General features: G+C 44.6%; 1 protein-coding gene across 2 annotated transcripts in view; it reads left to right on the forward strand.

Annotated features, from left to right (window-relative positions):
• Window positions 1–21,666, forward strand: part of LOC308670226 (protein mono-ADP-ribosyltransferase PARP12-like) — a gene marked incomplete at its 3' end in the record, with an annotated part of 42,934 nt that overhangs the window by 2,569 nt on the left and 18,699 nt on the right. For both annotated transcript variants that reach the window (XM_081331578.1, XM_081331579.1), the window contains exons 3-8: window positions 1,065–1,323; window positions 12,957–13,049; window positions 14,193–14,316; window positions 16,603–16,801; window positions 19,668–19,788; window positions 21,312–21,408. In XM_081331578.1, coding sequence (XP_081187704.1) covers window positions 1,065–1,323; window positions 12,957–13,049; window positions 14,193–14,316; window positions 16,603–16,801; window positions 19,668–19,788; window positions 21,312–21,408 — 893 coding nt within the window. The remainder of the gene's footprint in view (window positions 1–1,064; window positions 1,324–12,956; window positions 13,050–14,192; window positions 14,317–16,602; window positions 16,802–19,667; window positions 19,789–21,311; window positions 21,409–21,666) is intronic.

Consider the following 21,666-nt stretch of genomic DNA (forward strand, 5'->3'; position numbering starts at 1 on the left):
TGCCTCATTTTTCAACCTTTCTTGCCACAGTTGTTAAGTGAATCACTGAAATTGTTAAGTTAGTAACACAGTTAAGTGAATCTGGCTTCCCCATTGACTTTGTTTGTCAGAAGGTTGCAAAATGATTAAATGACCCTGGGACACAGAAACCATCATAAATATGAAGTGGTTTCCAGGCATCCGAATTTTGATTAGGTGACCCTAGGGTTGCTGCAACTGATTGTAAATCCGAAAACTGATAAGTCACTTCTTTTGCTGCCATTGTAACTCTGAATGGTCTGTAAATGAATGTTTGTAAGTCAAAGACTATCTGTATTAAGTGGCACTTTTAGAGACTATCACTGGCCTTTCCAGTGATAAATCAGTATTTCTATTTGGAGAGCCAGTTTGGTATGGTGGTTAAGGCACTAGACTAGAAACAAGGAGACTGAGTTCCAGTCTCACCTTAGCCACAAAGCAATTGGCTGACCTTGGGTTAGTCACTTTCTCTCAGTCCAAGGAAGAAGGCAGTAGCCAACCATTATGGTCAAATTGCCAAGAAAATTGCAGGAACATGTCCAGGCAGTTGTCAGGATTTGGCTGACTTGAAGGCACCAAAAGAAAATCAAAGCCAAAACCAAAATGGTCTCAATTATTGGGCTTAATATTTTTATTTTGGTTTAATCTTGCTTTCAAAACCACTATTGATAAGTGGGGTATAATAATCTTCCAAATAAATAATGACCATTGATCTAAGGTTACAGCATAGCTAACTTTATAATAAAGAGACATGGTTTATGCAGTTGGATTCCTTTAATAAGGCAGTGGAAAGTTGCCATTGAGTAGTCTGAATAGGCATTTAGGAAGAGAGAGATCTATTAATGCAATTGGTGGTCATAGGCGGGAATAGAATCTTGTATACTAGTATTGGTTCCATTTCTAAACCTCTCTGGAGATGCTTTAATCCCATATTCCTTGTGAACATTTAGGCATAATTGTTTTATTACATCTTTGCTTGGCTAGAGATAGACTAAATATATCCATTTGCTTCAAATATAACAATATAATATTCTTATCTTTGCTAGATATGTCCATATTACAACAAAGGGAATGGGCCTTATGGATCATGCACCTTTAAGAAGATCTGTGTTAAACTTCACATATGTCAGTACTATCTCCAAGGAGAATGTAGATTTGGGAGTAATTGCAGACACACTCATGATATTTTTAATCCTGAATGTTATGAGAAGCTGGAGAAGTGGGGGATGAGCCAAGCTTTGATTAGTAAAATTCCATTGATCTACAGGAATGTGTATGACATTAAAAACAACACAAAATACAGAGGTAAAGTACTTTATCCTATTTGAAAACAATACAACAGCCATTTTCAATTTGATGTCCTCTGTGTTGTAATTTGTAATTTTCCTGGTGTGCCAATGTGGAGGATTCTGAGAGTTGTCATCTCTGCATAATTGGAAAGCAGTAGGTTGGGAGGGTTGCACTGTCAGAATCACCTCTGCTTAGCATTATAGCAATTAGCCGGTTTGTAATTCAGGAGCTTTGCATTGGGACAACTCAAACTGAAGTCTGACATGCACCAGGTGTTTTAAGATCACTATTGTTGATCAGGGAGGTGTGCAAGGATTTTATTTATTTATTTATTTATTAATTTAATTTGTATACCGCCCTTCTCCCGAAGGACTCGGCGGTGAACAGGGCAATACATAAAAACAAGATACAAAAATTAAAAATTATTAAAAAGTAATTAAACAGTGCCCATAATAAATTAATACAGATTAACAGTTAAAATCCATTTATAAAATCCAACCCCGTCCCATCAGGCCAGGCCAGCTTGTTCAAAGAGATGGGTTTTAAGATTGCACCGGAAGGAGCGGAGATCAGGCGCCATCCAGAGCTCGACCGGAAGATGGTTCCAAAGATCCGGTGCACCCACAGAGAACGCCCTCCCCCTGGGGGCCACCAGTCGGCATTCTTTGACTGGTGGCACCCTGAGGAGGCCCTCTCTGTGGGAGTGTACTGGGTGGAGGGAAGTTGACGCCGGCCGCAGGTGCTCCCCAAGGTATTCCGGACCCATGCCATGTAGGGCTTTGTAGGTCATTACTAACACCTTGAACCTCACCCGGAAGACAACTGGTAGCCAAGGCAGCTCGCGGAGCAAAGGTGTGACATGGGAGTGTCGGGAAACTCCCAACACAACTCTCGCGGCTGCATTCTGTACCAGTTGGAGCCTCCAAGTGGTCTTCAAGGGTAGCCCCATGTAGAGAGCGTTGCAGTAGTCAAGACGAGAGGTCACGAGCACATGAGTGACCGTACGTAAGGCATCCCGGTCTAGATAGGGCCGCAACTGGCGCACCAGGCGAACCTGGGCGAAGGCCCCCCTAGTCACAGATACTATATGGTCTTCTAAGGAAAGCTGTGAATCTAGGAGGACTCCCAAGTTGCGAGCCCTATCTACAGGGGGTAATAACTCACCCCCCATAGTGAGGGGTGGGATATCCTGAATATCCCGAGATGCCGGTACGCACAGCCACTCAGTCTTGTCAGGGTTGAGTCGAAGCCTGTTCCTCCCCATCCAGACCCGGACCGCCTCCAGGCATCGGGACATCATGTCGAGGGCATCACTGGGGTGGTTTGGGGTCGAAATGAAAAGCTGGGTATCATCAGCATACTGATGATACCCAACTCCAAAACCACGAATGATCTCACCCAGCGGTTTCATATAGATGTTGAACAGGAGAGGCGAGAGGACCGACCCCTGAGGAACTCCACAAACGAGAGGCCTCGCGGTCGACCTCTGCCCCCCTGCCAACCCCGACTGCGAGCGTCCCAGGAGATAGAAGGAGAACCACTGAAGAACCGTGCCTCCCACTCCCAATCCCCTGAGGCGCCGCAGCAGGATACCATGGTCGATGGTATCGAAAGCCGCTGAGAGGTCTAATAGGACTAGGACAGAGGAATATCCCCTGTCCCGAGCCCTCCAGAGATCATTCACCAGCGCGACCAATGCCGTCTCCGTGCTGTACCCGGGCCTGAAGCCCGATTGGTACGGGTCTAGATAATCCGGCCACTTACATCTGGCCACTTTGCATTACATGGCCAGCTTGGTTCTCTCTGGAAATAGAGAAGGTATAGTTCAGACATGTCAAACCCTTGACGTCACATGATGTTGCACAACGTATCGAGACAGTTTTGCCATTGCCGGAAATGGGGTGGGTGCGGCTTCTGGATGATGCATCCGGCCTATGGGCCGGCAGTTTGACACCCCTGATATATGTGCTTTCTCAGCTGTGATGTAAAAATTATGACATTGGAAACAGTATTACTTAAGTAGGCTGCATTTAGCTATTTGCCCATTAGGATTGCATAGTTGAGTTTTAAATAATTTATGGGAAGTTAAACATTTGGAAAGTTCATTTCTGTCTGCTGCATGATTAATCAGCAGTTACCAGTTGTTCTTTTTTAACTCAAATTACAAGCCTTCATTTAAGGATGGTAATTGGGACTGGAATTGCTATAGCTAAGGAGTGGAGTCATAAAATGTGTCAAAATGTGACTGCATCACTTAGCAATGGCAGTTCCGGCAGTCTCCATTTCTATTGCTGAGAGAGGATAACGGGTTGTTAAATGAGGATTTTTTGGTGACTTCCTGATGGCTTCTAATAAAGAAAATCATTGGGGAAGCCATCAGGAAGTCCCAGGTGGCTTGCAAGCAGGTCAGTGAGTGGGAAAGTGCTATGGTGCAGTGTAAGTGCAACCAGATAGGGAGTGGCTGTTGTCAGGTGGAGTAGGATGCACCAGTGGCTGCCACAGCACTGCACAAGCATGGCTGGGAAGCCATTGTGTGCTATAGAGTGTATGTGTGGGATACTGTGGGCAGAGGTATGCTACACCAGGGGTCCCCAACCTGCGGCCATGGGTCAATACTGGGTCGCAGTCTGTTTGAAACTGCCAGGCAAGTGCGCACATGCAAAGCTCCACTTGTGTGAGGTGAGGGTACTTATGCTCATGTGTGAAGTTCCACTCACACAAGTGAAGGCACTTGTGCTCACTTCCACTCACTTGAGCGGAGGGTGCTTATGCTTGCCCACAAAGCTCCATCTGTGCAAATAGAAATGCAAAAACCTCTCTCCATGGAACCAGTCCCTGGTGCTGAAAAGGTTGGGGCCACTGACATAGGTTTAGTATCTTGGGGAGTTCTGATCCCGCTGTCATTCTCATGGAAGCATTATTCTGGGACTATGCTCCCATAGTCTTCAGAGAACAGCTCTCAGGTTGATAAGCCTACTAAAACTGGATGAAGGTTATCAATAACTCTTCTATTCAAACCTTATCTCACTGTGTAGATAGAATATTTTGAGCATATCAGTCGTGTGAAATTCTCAGAAGTTCATTCATGAAAGCACTAAATGGATTTGTTTTATTCTAGAAAAGACATTACCATGGTATCTCAATACGTTAATTAGGTCAAATGATGAATACCAACAATTTTTCCCCCATAAGTAATATAATAAGTCACAAGGCAGCCAACACCGAAAGTTCTAGCTTATGCGTTGAGTACCAAACAAACAATGAGTACCAGGACAAACTTTATGTCAAAATGCATTGAATACTAAGTTCGATGATTTTCAAAGCAGTTGAATCAGAAGGTATTACTGTATTTACATTTTATTGGTGACTGAAAACCCCTATAGGCCTTTTGTGTAAAAAAGAAAAAAAAACTTTTAAGTTTTATGGTTTTGATGATTAAATAGGATAGATTATAGATTATAAAATGAAAAGACCATGATATAATTTTAGAGAAGTTAAAAAATTATAACTGCTGTGAAGAATATCTGAAGCCACTTCTTTATATCTTTTCTTTTTTCCTATATTTCTGCTACTTTTTTTCTTTCTGGATTTTTAGCTTTTTCTTTTTTCCCCCTTTATGCTACTTCTTTTTTTTAATATAAATTTTTTATTGATTTTCCAATATTATACTTCTATCTTTGAAAAGCAACGTGTTGTCCGGGTTACAATAGTTCCATTTCATACAGGTACATGTTATTACAAATCTCCAATTTATTGTAGCCAATATTTCCTCTCTTTTTTCCTTTAATACATATTGTCTCTTATCTAAATTAACATACTCCTTATTTTATCTATCAATTATTTAATGGTTTCCTTGCATTTGTCAATACTTTCTTATATTTATTTATTTTAACATTTCATCTTTAAGACATCAATCACCTTATAAATTTTCCCAGCTTTAATTTGCATTAATATTAAAGTTAAACGTTTGAAGTTTCTCATTTTCATATTTCTAGGTGACCCCACTTCCCTTTATCACAGTTCTCTCCAATTCCTAATAATGTAGATACACATCCTATCTATCTCATTTCCATATCAACAGGTTAATAATACAATATTCTTGTTTTCATTGTAATTTCCACATACTGTAAATTCAATAACCAAAATTTCTCCCCTTTCAACATTTAACACATCTTTTCTTTATATCTGTTCTCTCGTGCTTACACTTGTAATTTTATTTTTATCACTACATCCAAGTATATTAGTTACATTATATCACTCCTAACATCAGTACATGTTAATTTCATTTAAACAGTTCAATATTTCAATTTAACTGTTGATATTTGCACATCTTAAGTTTTTTAATTAGCCAATATTTTTATCTGCACATCAAAACAGTCTCTCATAATCCAAGTACAATCCTGTCGGTTATGTATTGGGCTCACTTGTAACACCATGTGGTAAGCTGGAGCAGCTAACGGCTCTCCAGCAACTCCCCGTCTCCAGTGCTGCTATTGGCTGCCCCTAGGTGGCGATGGGTTGCTTCAAACCTATTGGCTGCCGCCTAGGGGCCAGGTTATAAATTGCTGCAGGCTGCAGCCCAATTCTCAGTTCAGATCCTGCAAGCAAATAAACATGACCATTGCTGAACTCACTTGCCTCATCTCCATTCCTGCGCAACGAACTCACTACACAACACTGTCTATTTAGATATTTTCCGTTTCAGGCCTCTTAAATATGTCCATTCTTCTTCAATCTTATTCTGACTTTTTTCCTTTCCCATATCATCTTTTCTTTCTTTGCTTCAGGGTCATCAAAGAGTTCTTATATTGTAGAATCATATTGAAGTGACCCTCCAGTCTCTATTTTTGAAGGGTTGAGGGGTCTAATAAAGATACCAAATCTTATTATTATTTTCTCCTCTTGGCGTAATTGTCTATTTTTTCTTCCATCTGTTTCTCATTTTGATGTTCGAATTCCTTCTGCTTTATGTAACAAAATTTTTGCTCAATCATTTTGTCAGGTTTTTCTCCAAAATTTCTCTTGCCTGTGCTTGTTGAATAGTTAAATCTTCTGTCAGAGTATTTGATTGTTCAATTTCTTCTGTTATGTTCTGTCCTGATAAATTGTTAGTTATAGTCACAATTTGCATTTGCTTATCCAAGACGCTTTCTAGTTTTTCCCCAAAAGCTCTTATTTCATCACCAGCTGCGGAAAGGAACTGATAAGTTTGGCAGGTTATTTTCATCATAGCATACATTTGTTTTTGTATTTCTTCCATGGTGGACTCTCACATCTGGTGTTCAAGGTTAGTCTTATCAGCTTGCAATTTCAGGTTTAGCCACAGGATGTCCTCCAAGTACTTGGAAAATTCTTTTCTTTTCTTTTAGGGAAACTGCCTGTTAATCTCTTTTCAATTGTTTCTTCCGTTTTAGAAGAACAGAGCCAAATTTTCAAATAAGGATAGGAAGTAAGGAATAAATAGCCAAAAGCTTTTAGTCCACAAGTTTTTTTTAAAGGAATAAAATTCTAGTTGAGGTCCAATTTTTCAAGGTTTCTTTTTAAATCACCCCTGGAAGTTCAATCACCGCTGATTCTGAAGGGAGGGTTGAAATTCCCGCTCCCTCTCCACAGGGGGGAAGGTACTTAGCAGCTTATTTAGGTGGAAAGAAGAAGATTGGATTGTAAGAGAGGTTGATCTTACCCGGTCTTTTCCACACTGTTTTAATGTTGCCTGGTAGTAAGTGTGGCTTCGGCTGTCTGCAGCCTAGTGACCAGCCGTATTGCTATGGCTGGTCTTTCATCTGCCGGTTCGAAGGGAATGCAGGCACTAATGGGAGAGTTCCAGCTCCCTTCCCCCGTGTTTCTGCAAAAGCCCCTTCTTGCTGGTTGCCCCTCCACGGCGACTCTTTGGCCCTTTTAAGACCCCCCAGCAATGCAAAACTGGACATGGAGGACGAGAGCCATCCTCCAAGTGTCCATAACGGCAGTGTTGGTGAACTGGAAGCTGCTTACTTCTTTTCTTTTTTTTTCTTTTTTTTTCTTTTTTTTCTTTTAGTTTTTATTATAATTAAAACTTTCAATAAGAAAATTTTATAAAGAATAAAATAGTTTATTCATTACCGCATGATTTAATTTAATCATGGTTTGCTGACTGGCCCAGTTGATTGGATAAACCATGATACATGAACCAAAGGGACTGGATTCACATCTCATGCTAAGTCAAGACAAAACTGCATTATAATTTCAAGCAATTTTCTCCTGATTATTTGTGCTTGTGAAAGAGGAATCACAACTGTCCTTGCTGCAAACTATAAGTTGAGGATTAGATGATATATTGCATGAAACAATACTTTTATTTATTTATTTATTTATTTATTTATTTATTCGTTTTTATATACCGCCCTTCTCCCGAGGGACTCGGGCCGGTGTACAGAGTAAGGTAGGTATACAGATGAACAATAGTAAAACAATAGTAAAAACAACTGAGACCCCAAGAACTATCAGGCCAGGCCGGACTGCTGGAACAGGTAAGTTTTTAAGTCGCGCCGGAAGGTGCGGAGGTCGGGGGCCATCCGGATTTTGGTAGGCAAGCAGTTCCAGAGGGTTGGCGCACCCACTGAGAATGCCCTCCCCCTGGGGGCCACCAGCCGACATTCCTTGAGTGGTGGCACCCTGAGGAGGCCCTCTCTGTGGGAGCGCACAGGACGGAGGGGTGTTGACGTTGGCAGAAGGTGCTCCCGTAGGTAGTCCGGACCCATGCCATGCAGGGCTTTGTATGTCATTGTTAGCACCTTGAATTTCACTCGGAAGGCAACCGGAAGCCAGTGTGACTGTACGTAAGGCATCCAGGTCCAGATAAGGTCGTAGTTGGCGCACCAGTCAAACCCGGGAGAAGGCCCCCTTGGTCACAGCTCCTATGTGATCTTCCAAGGATAGCTGTGAGTCTAGGAGGACACCCAGGTTGCGGGCCCTATCAACAGGGGGTAATAACTCGTCCCCGATGTTAAGGGATGGAATGTTCTGAGTATCCTGGCTTGCCGGTATGTACAGCCATTCAGTCTTGTCCGGGTTGAGTTGAAGCCTGTTCCTCCCCATCCATTCCCGGACCGCTTTCAGGCAACGGGACATCACGTCGAGGGTATCACTGATGCTGTTTGGAGTTGAGATGAAAAGCTGGGTGTCATCAGCATACTGATGGTACCCTACTCCAAAACCATGAATGATCTCACCCAGCGGTTTCATGTAGATGTTGAACAGGAGAGGCGAGAGAACCGACCCTTGAGGGACTCCGCAAACGAGAGGCCTCGGAGTCGACCTCTGTCCTCCTGCCAGCACCGACTGCGAGCGACCCAGGAGAAAGGAGGAGAACCACCGCAGAACCGTGCCTCCCACTCCCAGTCCCCTGAGGCGCCGCAGCAGGATACCATGGTCGATGGTATCGAAAGCCGCCGAAAGGTCTAATAAGAGTAGGACAGAGGAATGGCCCCTGTCCCGGGCCCTCCAGAGATCATTCATCAGAGCGACCAATGCCGTCTCCGTGCTGTAGCCCGGCCTGAAGCCCGATTGGCACGGGTCTAGATAAACCGCTTCATCCAGGACCTGAGGAAGTTGCTGCGCCACCACACTCTCAACAACCTTCGCAAGGAAGCGAAGGTTGGAGACTGGACGAAAGTTATTCAATGAGGTTGGGTCCAAGGTGGGCTTCTTGAGGAGAGGTCTCACCACCGCCTCCTTCAAGGAGGTGGGGAAGTGACCCTCACTCAGAGAAGCAGAGATGACCGCCTGAAACCAGCCTCGTGTCCCCTCTCGAGCTGCATAAGCCAGCCAGGAAGGGCACGGGTCCAGTAAGCATGTGGAGGAGCTCAACCTCCTCATAATCCTGTCCACTTCCTTTGGAGTCACAGGATCAAATTCCTCCCAGATGACAGGGCCCGTCTAGGCCCCGTCTAGGCCCCGTCTCCGACGCTTCATCTCCCGGAGCTCCGCGGTGAACCATGGGGCTCGCTGGGATCTGCATCGGGACAGGGGCCGCAGGGGTACAACTCGGTCCAGGGCCTCCGTGGCTGCCCTTTCCCAGGCTTCCACTAAGGAGTCCACCGAGCTGTGAGTGCAGGTGGGTTCCCAAGCGCTACCTGGAACCCATCAGGATCCATTAGGCGCCTGGGGCGGTACCATTAGGTTGGCACCGTGCACCCACGGGGGGTGGCAAATGGGAAGTCTAGCCGTAGGAGGTGATGATCGGTCCATGACAGGGGCGTAACAGTCGTGGAGCCCCCACCAATATCATCACGCCACCGTCCAGATAAGAACACCAAGTCGGGGGTGTGGCCTCCCTCATGAGTCGGTCCAGAAATTATTTGCGACAGGTCCATGGCCATCATGGAAGCCATGAACTCCCGAGCTAGTTCGGACGATCCTCCCAGGGACGGTAGGTTAAAGTCGCCCAAGACCATGAGTTTGGGGAATTCAACCACCAACCCTGAGAGGACATCGAGTAGCTTAGGCAGGGCTGCCGTTGCACGATTAGGTGGAAGGTACGCCAGCAGCAGGCCCAACTGCGCCCCCGGACCGTATCTCAGAAAGAGAGACTCACACCCGACTATCTGAGGGACGGTGGTCTCCCACGGGCTAAGGGTCTCCCTGATTATTACTGCCACTCCTCCGCCCCTACCATGGGCCCGAGGCTGGTGCAGCACCTGGAAACCAGGCGGGCAGAGGTCAACCAGAGGGACACCACCCTCTGGGCCCAGCCAGGTTTCCGTGATGCAAGCCAGGTCCGCGTGCTCACTCTCCACTAGGTCGCGAACAAGGTGAGCCTTGTTAGCAACAGACCTGGCATTTAGGTAGACCAGCCTGAGCTTAGGAGGCTGCACATCTTCGCTCCCGGGTCCTCGGGGGAAGTACAGAGGGTCGGAGCGTCTCACCGCTTGTACAGAGCGGAGATGACCCTCCCGGTGTCGATACGGCCCTCTGCTTGTGCACCTTCTGCCGTTCCCCACCATCCTGGGAATTGATTGTCCGTCAGCTTGCCACTGGGCTTTGTCGGCGACTGGCCCTCGTTCCACATCTTCGTGAACGCTCGTAGGCCTGGCCTGCGCTATGGTAGTTGGGAGGCCCCCCTTCGCCGAACAACCATAGTCTTTTCCCGCCCCCCTCCCTAACCCGACGAAGAACTTAACTAGGAACTTAACCAGGGGCCTCTTGTTGGACTTATGCTGGAGGCCCCTGACCCTGCCCGGCCATCTCTCAGAGGCCCAATGGTCGGGCCCGTCATCAAGATTGGATGTAGCGTAGGCGGGTCGCACCCAGGAGAGGGGGGAACCCTGAAGGCGTGTAGGTCTGTGCTGGAATATTGGAGTAGCATAGAGTCACAGGGGTTTTTTGGGAAGGCAGTCCCCTGGATGGAGAATTGACAGGAGGGTCGAGTTGGGTAGGTGGGTATCTGGACCGTCACCCAGCCACTGCCACTTTGCTGGGTGAACCCCAGAAGCAGGCCACTCCCCATCCTCTCACGATGGGTTGTGACTCTGTTTCCGGGGGTGGTCCAAAACCCACTCTGAGTGAAGCATACCCCATAGAGCTCTCACCTCTATGGGGCTGCAGGTGTAAGGTCAAGCCACTCTGCCACCGTGGCTTGCACCCAGGCCCATCATGTCCTGTGGGGAGAGGGTGGGCAGGGAGGTTGAGAGTTGGTAGAGGCAAGGTGATGACGGCTTCGGTGGTCCAGTCGCCGCTGTCTCCACTGGTCAGCTGGATCGTGGCGTCTGTTTGGTTGAAGATCGGTACGGAGACCGTCGGCACCCAGGGTGCGGGCCGGAGACATCACGCCGCGTCTATTAATGCTGCCGTCGAGGGTTCTTGGTAAAGGTGGTCGACCGGGGCCTGGAGAGGCTTTTGCTGCTGCCGCAGCCCTCGCCGCCGTCGCCTCCGTTGCATAGCTGTTCCGCTGATCCGCTGGTCCGCGGCGTCTCCTTTGATGTAGATCGGAGGCGACGCCGCCTAGGAGCAGGTCAAGGTGGTCGAGGAAGGACGAAGGCGTTGGCCCCCATTCAAGACGGCTGCAGCGGTTCAGGGGGTGGGCCGGGGACGCCACGCCGCTGCTGCTAGCGCCGCTGTCAAAGGCCCCTCGGAGGGCGGTCGATCGGGCCCGCATAGCTGGTCTGCGGCGCCTCCTTTGATCCCTCGGAGACGCCGCCGCTATTCAGGAGCATGTCAGGAGGCCGAGGCAGAGCAGCGACTCCGGTCCCGCTCAGGATGGCTGCAACGGTTGCCACTTCCGCCGCCCAGCTGATCCAGCTGATCCGCGGCGCCTTCCTTGATCTTCGGAGACGCCGCCGCTGCCGGGGGCAGATCAGGGACCCGAGGCAGAGCGGAGACGCCGGCCCCACTCCAGATGGCTGCAACAGCTGCAGCGGCTCAGGGGGCGGGCCGGAGGCGCCACGCCGCTCCCGCCACCGCCGGCGTCTAGGCCCATGGGAAGAAGACCGACCAGGGCCCGAGGAAGATCCCAGCGTCGCCGCCGTCAACGTTGCCGCCGCCTCCGCCGCCCAGCTGATCCGCGGCGCCTCCGCTGATCCCCCGGAGGCGCCGCCGCCGCCCGGGAGCAGACCAGGGGGCCGGGGCAGAGCAGAGCCGCCGGCCCCACCCGGATGGCCGCAACAGCTGTAGTGGCTCAGGGGGCGGGGCGGAGACGCCACACCGCCACCGCCACCGTCGTTGTTAGGCTCCTGGCGAAGATGATCGACTGGGGGTTGGAGAGCTGTCGCCGCCGCTGTTGTCCTCGTTGTCGCCGCTTCCGCCGCACAGCTGATCTGCGGCGTCTCCCTCGGAGATGCCGCCCTCGCCCGGGAGTAGATCAAGCGGTAGAGGCAGGGCGGAGGCGTTGGCCCCATTTACAACGGCCGCCAACGGCCCAGGCGGCGGGGCGGAGATGTCCCGGCGCCCCTACGGCTGATTCGGGAGGCAGCGGGCGGCACATTGCCCAACTCATCTGCCCAAACTTCTGACCCCACCCCAGGGGTCCGCTGACATCCCTGGGGGGCTCCTGGGGGGACGCCTTACCACTGGGGGTTACGGAGCTCTCCCCAGCACGTCCGCCATCTTTGGAGCCGGCAAAAAAAAATGTTAAGAAAGTTTTAGGCCTTGAAATGCTGAGAGAATTAAACGGGGTGCAGGTCACAAAAGCTTGTGCCTTTTAGTAAAATACGTGAATCTGAAAAGGTGCTCCGAACTCCTCCTGTTATTTTGCCACCCTAGACTAACAGAGCTCTCTTCTTATGGAGTCTTCATGAAATCAAGAAATCCTCTTTGAAGTCCTACTCCCACCCACAACTTCTACCTGTCTTTGTGATTCCAGAGCTGATTTTAGTACTTATTTCTTCCCTTGAGGGAGATCAGGAGAATTGGAGGAAGTTATCTTTTTTTATTATTTTTTTTAATTTTTTTAAATTCCATTTATATCCCGCCCTTCTCCGAAGACTCAGGGCGGCTTACAAGCTTAGCAGTAGCCTTCATTCTATGTATATGTCTGCTTATTAGGGCATTATTATTATTATTATTATTATTATTATTATTATTATTATTATTATTATTATTATTATTATTATTATTATTTTATTATTATTATTGTCGTCTTGAGTCTAAGTATATGCTTCATTTTTCCTTAGAGAGAAGAGAAAACCAAGTAGTGTCCACCACAGACATTGATGAATCAGATATGATTTGCTTATACCACATTAGGAAAAGTTGTAGCTTTCAAGGTAAGTGGGTTAAAACCAGTTGGGTCAAGCGTTCCCTGTTTTTGATATGTGAATGCTACTATTTCTCACCATATCCTTAGAATCATGGAGTTAGATCATTTAGGCTGAATCCAATCCTTGCTCAGTACAGAAATACAAAATGAAGAATCCCTGTATTGATGGCTCTTTGGTTTCTATCTGTATGGAGACTAGCACCATTCAGAAAAACAGCTTCCCTTGTCAATCTGGTCTTGGGTTTGGGTATTTCCAGGTACCACAAAATTGACCTTTTGCTTCACTTCAGAACATTTCAGCTTAGATGTAGACCACAGGACTTCTTTAACTCCACCCACTAGTACAGTGCCTTCAGTAGAAGAAAAAAAATGTATTAATTTCACATTTGGGAAAAGTAAGGTGTCATCTTGCTATTATGACTTACGTGAGAATGAATAATTAAGAACTAGTCTACCATATTTAGGCTGCAAAGATCTGAACTAATTATTCAGCAAAGAATTATGAGGGCTTTTGGTTCTTTTCTTTGTAGCCCGCTTTGTAGCTCTCTTAGAAACTTGAGATCCGATCTGTAATACCTTTTATGATTTCTGATATGTAGCTAAAACCAAGCAATTAATATGCAGTGGATGTACTGTATACAAGTATGTGCAAAAGAGAAAATAAAAGGTTTAAAAATTGAACATTAGCAAGGGGCTCAGCACCCTGTTTGCCTGGCAATTTCATCAGTACAAACTCCTTAGCACAGGGGTGTCAAACTCAATTTCATTGAGGGCCGCATCAGCATTGCGGTTGCCCTCAGGGCCGGGTGGGTATGGCCTGGGTGGGCGTGGCTAGAGTGTGTATGGCCTACTGGGTGAGCATGGCCAGCTCTACATCGTTCGCATCAAGGGTGCCTATGAGGGCCTGGGCAGGAGTGGGACAGATCTGAGGGTCTCTGGCAGGAGGAGGGTCTCTGGGCCAGGGCCAAGGCAGTGGGGGCCATTCCCTCACTGTTTCCAGGATGGCTTCGCGGGCCACATGAAACCACTTTGCAGGCCGGATCCGGCCCCCGGGCCTTGTGTTTGACATGTCTGCCTTAGCATTTCTCCTTGAAAAGTATCTTAATGGTTCATGAATATAATGCAATATAATATGGGTTTGTTTATTTAGATAAGTGCACCCGAATTCACTACCATTTGCCATATAGATGGCAAGTTTTAGATGGTACTTTGTGGAAAGATATGGAAAATATGAAGCAAATTGAAAACGCCTACTGTGAACCAGGCAACGAAAGGTATAAATATAGTAATAATTTGTTCTTATAATAACATGTTTTTGTTTGACTTAAATTGTATTGATGCTATTTTGAGTCCTACGGGAGAAGGGCGGTATATACCGGTAAGTCTAATAATAAACTAAGCTATTTTTCTACCTTTTTCTACCTTAAATATTTTAATACACGTTTATCTGTTTTTTAATGGTTTGTCTATTATTGTAATATGTAGAAGTGATATGTAATATTTTAGTATAGGCTTCTTGTGTAAATTAGTAGTGTGTATGGGGTGGTCAAATCAGTTTTGATTCGTGATGAATGCCTGGACATAATCCATACAGTTTTCTTGGCAACATTTTTGGAAGTGGTTTGCCATTGCCTTCTTTCTCGGGCTTCCAACTGGCATAAATCTTACAATCAAAATGTGTTCAATTCTTGAAAATTCCGATCATAGATAAATCCCATATTGTGCTACTCTGTTTCTGGATTTACATTTACTGTAAACGCACAGTAATTAGGTACAGATAGTGACTGCTGCAACCAGGTGAGAAAAGCTAAATCTTTCCTCTCAAGCTTCTTTGTTTGCAAAATGTACCTCTCCAGTAGAGTTTCATTATATTAACTCAGGAATATATTAAAGAATCATGGGGAAAACCACAAGGTTTCTCTCTTTCCATATGCAGATCATAATCTGATTGGGCTGCTATGTATTTACTGTAAATAGAATCTGAAAGTGGATTATGTGCTTCATATAATGCAACTTTTAGATTCATATAAGCCACACTTAAGATCTTGATGAAGTCAGTGCAACAGTTGTCCCAATTTATTTTTGAGTTTTATCAATGAGACTGAATTTCTCCTTTCTCTTTTTTTTGAATTTGCAAAGATGGAAGAATGAAAATAATGGAAGGGGAGATTTTGAAACATTTGATTTTTAAAAAAGTCTAATACTAATAAAAGTACTTACTATTAAGCTGGTTCTATCCAAGGTTTGAGAGTTTTAGCGCTTAAAGCTGTACCACTGAAATGGAATATAAAATAAGTTAATATATCTTGTAAATATAAAAATTATACAAGCCCTTTCAGTTGCTTCTTGCTTAAGTATCATAGATATGGTCTCTTTTATGACTATAATAAAGGTAAAGGTAAAGGTTCCCCCGCACATGCGTGCTAGTCATTTCCGACTCTAGGGGCCGGTGCTCATCTCCATTTCAAAGCTGAAGAGCCAGCGCTTGTCCGAGGACGTCTCCGTGGTCATGTGGCCGGCATGACTGGACGCCAAAGGTGCACGGAACGCTGTTACCTTCCCACCGGAGTGGTCCCTATTTTTCTACTTGCATTTTTACGTACTTTCGAACTGCTAGGTTGGCAGAAGCTGGGACGAGTAACAGGCGCTCACTCTGTTACGCAGCACTCGGGATTCAACCCTCCAAACTGCCGACCTTCTGATCGACAAGCTCAGCGTCTTAACCCACTGAGCCACCGCGTCCCCTGTATGACTATAATACCAGCTACTAATTATTCTGGCTTTATAGTGAGGTTCTGAATAAGGTCATATGCTTAGTGATTGCTGAAGTTGTGAAGCACTTTATGCTAAAACAGTGCCTTTTATAAATAATTTTTCCTTTTTTTTAAAAAAACTTGTTTTTGGTGACATGTTCAAGGAATAATTGTTTCAATTGATTTTTGTATTCCTTTGGATTTCTCCTTTAGCAGCTTTATTTTTGAAAGCTGTCCATCTTTATCCTAGATAAAAAAAGATTTCATTAGATTTGGTTTGGGGATTGTGCTCCTGGGTAAAGCTTATTATTCTTGTCCTAAATTAGCTTCACTTTCCCTTAGAAATTTAACATAGCAAATGTGATACAGTCACTGTTGTAAAGGATGGAAAGCTAAAAGTTTTCTTTCCATGCAGAAAATACTTCTCACTGTTCTAATATATTTTTCTAGTTTTTATAAAAAGACCATTAAAATAGAACAGCGATGGTGAATCCTTTGGGCTCAGCATGCCAAAAATTTAGAAAATGGCTAACTTGACTCTGCTGTCATGTTACACACACACACACACACACACACACACACACACACAAAACAATTGTCTATCTCCCCACCCCACCCCAAAAAATCTAAACCATCCTGAACCGTTGCTCTCAGCATTGGGTATTGGTGAAAACTGGTATGCCATCCAAAATGTTGTGGTATGTCACTTTTGAAGGCATGCCATAGCTCACCATCACTGAAATAGAAGATAGAACAATCCTTTTTTTAAAAAAAGTTATAACTTTTTAAAATCCCATTGTTCCACAGTGTATTCCATTTTGGAGGACTGGAACACCCTTTATCCATGCAATCTATCAATTTCTCCAGAATGACATGGGGCTCTGCTAAAATTAGACGGCTTTCCACAGCATCTTCAGTGACCAAGCCTCCACACTATATTCTTACAACAGATTGGATCTGGTACTGGAAGGATGAGTACAATCTATGGAAAGAATATGGAAAGGAAGTAAGTAAACCTTGTGGTCATGTTGTCATCTTCTGTGTGCTGTATAGAAGGTTTCTCAACCTTAGCAACTTTAAGATGAGTGGACTTCAACTCCCAGAATCTCCTTCCCAGCCAGCCAGAAAAACACAGCTGTGTAGTATCCTAATAACTTTGATACCTTTAAAAACAATTGAGTTGACCTTCCTCTTTTACTACTAAATTAATGCAACATACAAATGATGGGCTATCCTACCCGGTCCTCCATAAAATGAGTCAGAATAGATCTGTGTAAAAGCAGCACCTAGATTAGTTAATGAAGGGACGCGGTGGCTCAGTGGGTTAGGACGCTGAGCTTGTCGATCAGAAGGTCGGCAGTTTGGCGGGTTGAATCCCAAGTGCCGTGTAGCAGAGTGAGCGCCTGTTACTCGTCCCAGCTTCTGCCAACCTAGCAGTTCAAAAGCACGTAAAAATGCAAGTAGAAAAATAGGGACCACTCCGGTGGGAAGGTAACAGCGATCCGTGCGCCTTTGGCATCTAGTCATGCCGGCCACATGACCACGGAGACGTCCTCGGACAAACGCTGGCTCTTCGGCTTTGAAACGGAGATGAGCACCGGCCCCTAGAGTCAGAAACGACTAGCATGCATGTGCGGAGGAACCTTTAGATTAGTTAACAGGTAGTCCTCGACTTACTGCACAACCATTCACTTAGTGTCCATTCAGAGTTACAACACACTTGATTGGTCCTCATGTTTACAATTATTGCAGCATCCCTATCATCATGTGATGATAATTTGGGCACTTGGCAACTGGCATGTATTTAGAATAGTTGCAGCATCCTGGGGCCATAAGATCGCCATTTGTGATCTTCTCAGCCAACTTCCAACAAGCATAGTCAATCGGGGGAAATTGGATTGTGGTGATTTGCTTAATAGTTGTGCCAAAAAAGGTCATAAAATCAGGTGCAAGTCACTCAACAACCACCTTGCTTAGCAATGGAAATTCTGGTCCTGATTGTGGTTGTAACTTTGTTTCCTAAACAGAAAAGCAGTGAAATTAAGACACAGCAGTACAAAATGGAAACTTTTATAACAAGAACAAAATAAAATCAATATCAAAGTTTTTTTAAAACACCAAACAAAAAGGTGTTGGGAAGATAAGGGAACAGATTTCAACACTCATAAACTGTAGTAAGGCAGCCAATAAAAATGAAATTCTATCACCGGTTTGTGTTTACTGCAAGAGGGGACACGCTGAGTTTAATTTCATTTTAGAATAAATATTCTAATAAATTATGGGTATCAGGAAAGCCTGATGATACAAATAGTATGCAATATTTGGAGCATCAGAAGAAAGACCATCACATGTATGATTAAAATATGCTGGCTGATACATGTGAAAATAGACATGGATCCAAAATCTGTTAAATTTCAGTCTGCCCAATGCTAGAAATAAATGGGTAGCTGGTAAAACTGCTTCTCAGCTGGTCTCATTTATTAATAATTCTTGTTTGTTGAAGCCAGAAGAAAGGCTAGACCACTTCTAATTAGGAGACAGGGCTTAAGATTTCTTCCTCTTCCAGGGAGGAAACTTTCTGTTCAGTCTATAGCTCTCTGTTCTTTCATGGAGGAAGGATTGAAGGTTCAGGAAGAGTAGATTTCACCTCCAGCATTGAGAAGAAAATGGGGCAACCCCTTGCACTTACTGTTGCTTGCAAAAGAGCTGAGACTAAGCAGCAAATGCATTATGCAGACTGACAGTTGATTTAGACCACACATGTCAAACACAAGGTCCGGGGGCCAGATCCGGCCCGCGAAGTGGTTTCATGCGGCCCGCGAAGCCATCCTGGAAGCAGTGAGGGAATGGCCCCCACTGCCTTGGCCCTGGCCCAGAGACCCTCCTGCCAGAGACCCTCAGATCTGTCCCACTCCTGCCCAGGCCCCCATAGGCACCCTTGATGTGAAGCATGTAGAGCTGGCCACGCCCACCCAGTAGGCCATACACACTCTGGCCATGCCCATCCAGTAGGCCACGCCCACCTTGGCCACACCCACCCAGCCCCCTGAGGGCAACTGCAATGCTGATGCGGCCCTCAATGAAATTGAGTTTGACACCCCTGATTTAGACTCTCCTCCAGGAACAATAAGTGACCACCCTCATGTGCTTCAAATTCCCCTCTCTGTAGTTATATCATGGCTCCCTTCTTTCCAAGGCTGCTCTTTCCAATTGGCAAACCCATAAATCACACATTCTTCTTTTCTGCTTTGAACAAAAAGTCCATAAAGGGCTTCCAGTCACTCATGAGTACAACTGCTCTCTTTTTCCTAATTAAGTCAATTTTACCATTTCTGCAAATTCTGTCATTTTCACCTCCATTATGGGTATTCCAGAGTGTTTTGATCTTTTTGCATATAATCTCACTGCAATTAACTATATACAAAAACAATCTTTCGTAAGACTTTTCAAATTGTCTATCCATTAGTCAGAGAAGGTTTTTTGCTGGTTTCAGTTGAACCGGAAAAGTTTTTATATTAATAAAGTTAATAAATCTGTTTGAACCCCAAATATTCTGGCTTTTTTTACAACTCCACCAATAAATTAACCCTTCATGTTTTCAGCATTTCCAACATAAATTTGAAGCAGCTTTAAACAGTCTAGACCAGGGGTCGGCAACCTCGGCTCTTTTATGACTCGTGGACTTCAACTCCCAGAATTCCTGAGCCAGCTGGCTCAGGAATTCTGGGAGTTGAAGTCCACGAGTCATAAAAGAGCCGAGGTTGCCGACCCCTGGTCTAGACATAGAAAATTCTTGAGAAAATCCAAATTCAAAGAACCTAGATTTTTCTGGAGTGATGTGCAAATGCTTTTGTTTGGTTCTGTGGTACCAGGATGAACATCATGTTGCTGCTACTACATCCAGCTTTGACTTGGAGAAAGCCTACCAGTCTGAAGCATTTACAACACTCAAGTTCTCAGCTGGGAGACATAATTATGAGATTGATTTTAAAGGTGTGTTTTCCCTCTTGTATCAGTTGAGTTGTTTGGAAATATCACCAGATAAAAATCAACGTTGATCTGCCTTGACCATAATATTTAGTTCCTTTACCCTAATATTGTCTATTAGGAAGAATTCTCCATCTGATTAGAAATCAAGCAAGTATTTTTTTGTATTATTAAACTTGGATATAATTAAGTTATCATATTAAGTTGGCGGTTCTTAAACTGTTTCCCCAATGCCTTTTTCCTGGGCTTAGGATTCCTAATACAGTATCATTATTATAAATCACAAAAAACAAAACCCCAGACTCCCTTGTTTTATGCAAGTATTGTGGCAGTGGGATGTCCTGAACATTAAACAAGCAATTATAAATTGCTCCATTAGCAATAGCACTTAGACTTACAGTATATACCGCACCATAGTGCTTTACAGTACTCTCTGGGAGGTTCACAAAGTCAGAATTATTTGCATATTACCCCTAACAATTTGGGTTCTTATTTTACTGACATCAGAAGGATGGAAGGCTGAGTCAACCTTGAGCCCTGTCAGGATCAAACTCCAGGCTATTGGCAGAATTAGCCTGCAATACTACATTCAAATACTGCGCCACCAGAGATCCTTACCTTTACTCATTACCCCCAAGATATGCTCACTTTAGTAGTAAAATTGAGTAAGATTACCTTGTGATAGAAGGCCATTTGTCTTCTTCACAAAGGTGCTGGCTGTGATTGACTATGCACCTGGATTAAACATAGCTGATTAGGTTGATAAAGCTATTTTGTAAAGTCCCAAAAAACCACTGTCAAATCAGTGTAAATTGCTGGTGAATTGTACATCTCTGTTAATCAGGTTCAACTGTTTTTGATCATCTTCTAGGCCCAATTTCACGGATAACAGCATCCAAGGTTGTAGTTTCCTAAGCAAGGGAGTTCTGTGGGTTTCTTGCTTGATCTTTAAAGCATTAATATAATTTGGAATCAGGGTTGTATAAGAAAGGGAATAAGTAAACTTGGGCTCTTTGATGTCTTAGTTAATAAAAGAGATTTTTGAATATAGTAAGGAGTTTTCAGATAAGTAATAAGGCTAGGTCACCATGACTTTCCACTTAATTTTATAGATTTTTATTTGCACCAATTTTCAATTAAAAATGAAATTGAAAACCTGGTAAGTCAGATCTGTGGGCAGAAGAGGGTTTAACATGCCTTAGATAAAGGTAAACAATCTTTGGGGCCAAAAGAACATTTGATATTTGTGGGCAGAATGACGCCTACAAAACATATAACATGTAAGAGTTCCAAAAGAAGCTAGAGAACAAAAAAAGGGACTCTTTGGCAGATTGATGTCAGTGGTTAAAAAAAGATAGTAGCAGCCATTCTTGCATTGCTCATTATCTGGTCTAGATAAGGATAGGCTTTGTTCTGCCTAATGTTTGACCTCCTTAGAATCCTGCTAGGATCCTAGACAGACTTTGTTTTCATTCTTAAGGCACAATTTAATATTTTGAGGGATATATATATATATGGGCATTTTTCAGCCATGAAACAGAGAAACCTGAAATATCAGACGGAAAGAAGTGTTTGTAGACGGCCTAAGTTTGTGTCTACAGAAGAAGTGGAGAAAAAGAAAAGCAGGTTGGTGACTAGGGTGTGTGTGTGTGTGTGTGTGTGTACCTCATAATTTGATTTGTAATTTGGAAAGTATGTACGTGCTTATGTATGTGTCTAGATCTCCAGAACATTCTGTTTTTCCTGGGGATTCTATCAGCCCAGAGTGGTACATTTTGCAAACCATCCTGATTGATTTCCCCAATCTGTTTCCTGCCAGAGATACTGGTCCAACACCAGTAAAATTCCTAGCAAGTTTTAAATTCAAGGGAAATGGAGTGTGGG

The sequence above is a fragment of the Vipera berus genome (genome assembly GCF_964194415.1).
Source record: "Vipera berus genome assembly, chromosome: 6".
Lineage (NCBI taxonomy): Eukaryota > Metazoa > Chordata > Lepidosauria > Squamata > Viperidae > Vipera > Vipera berus.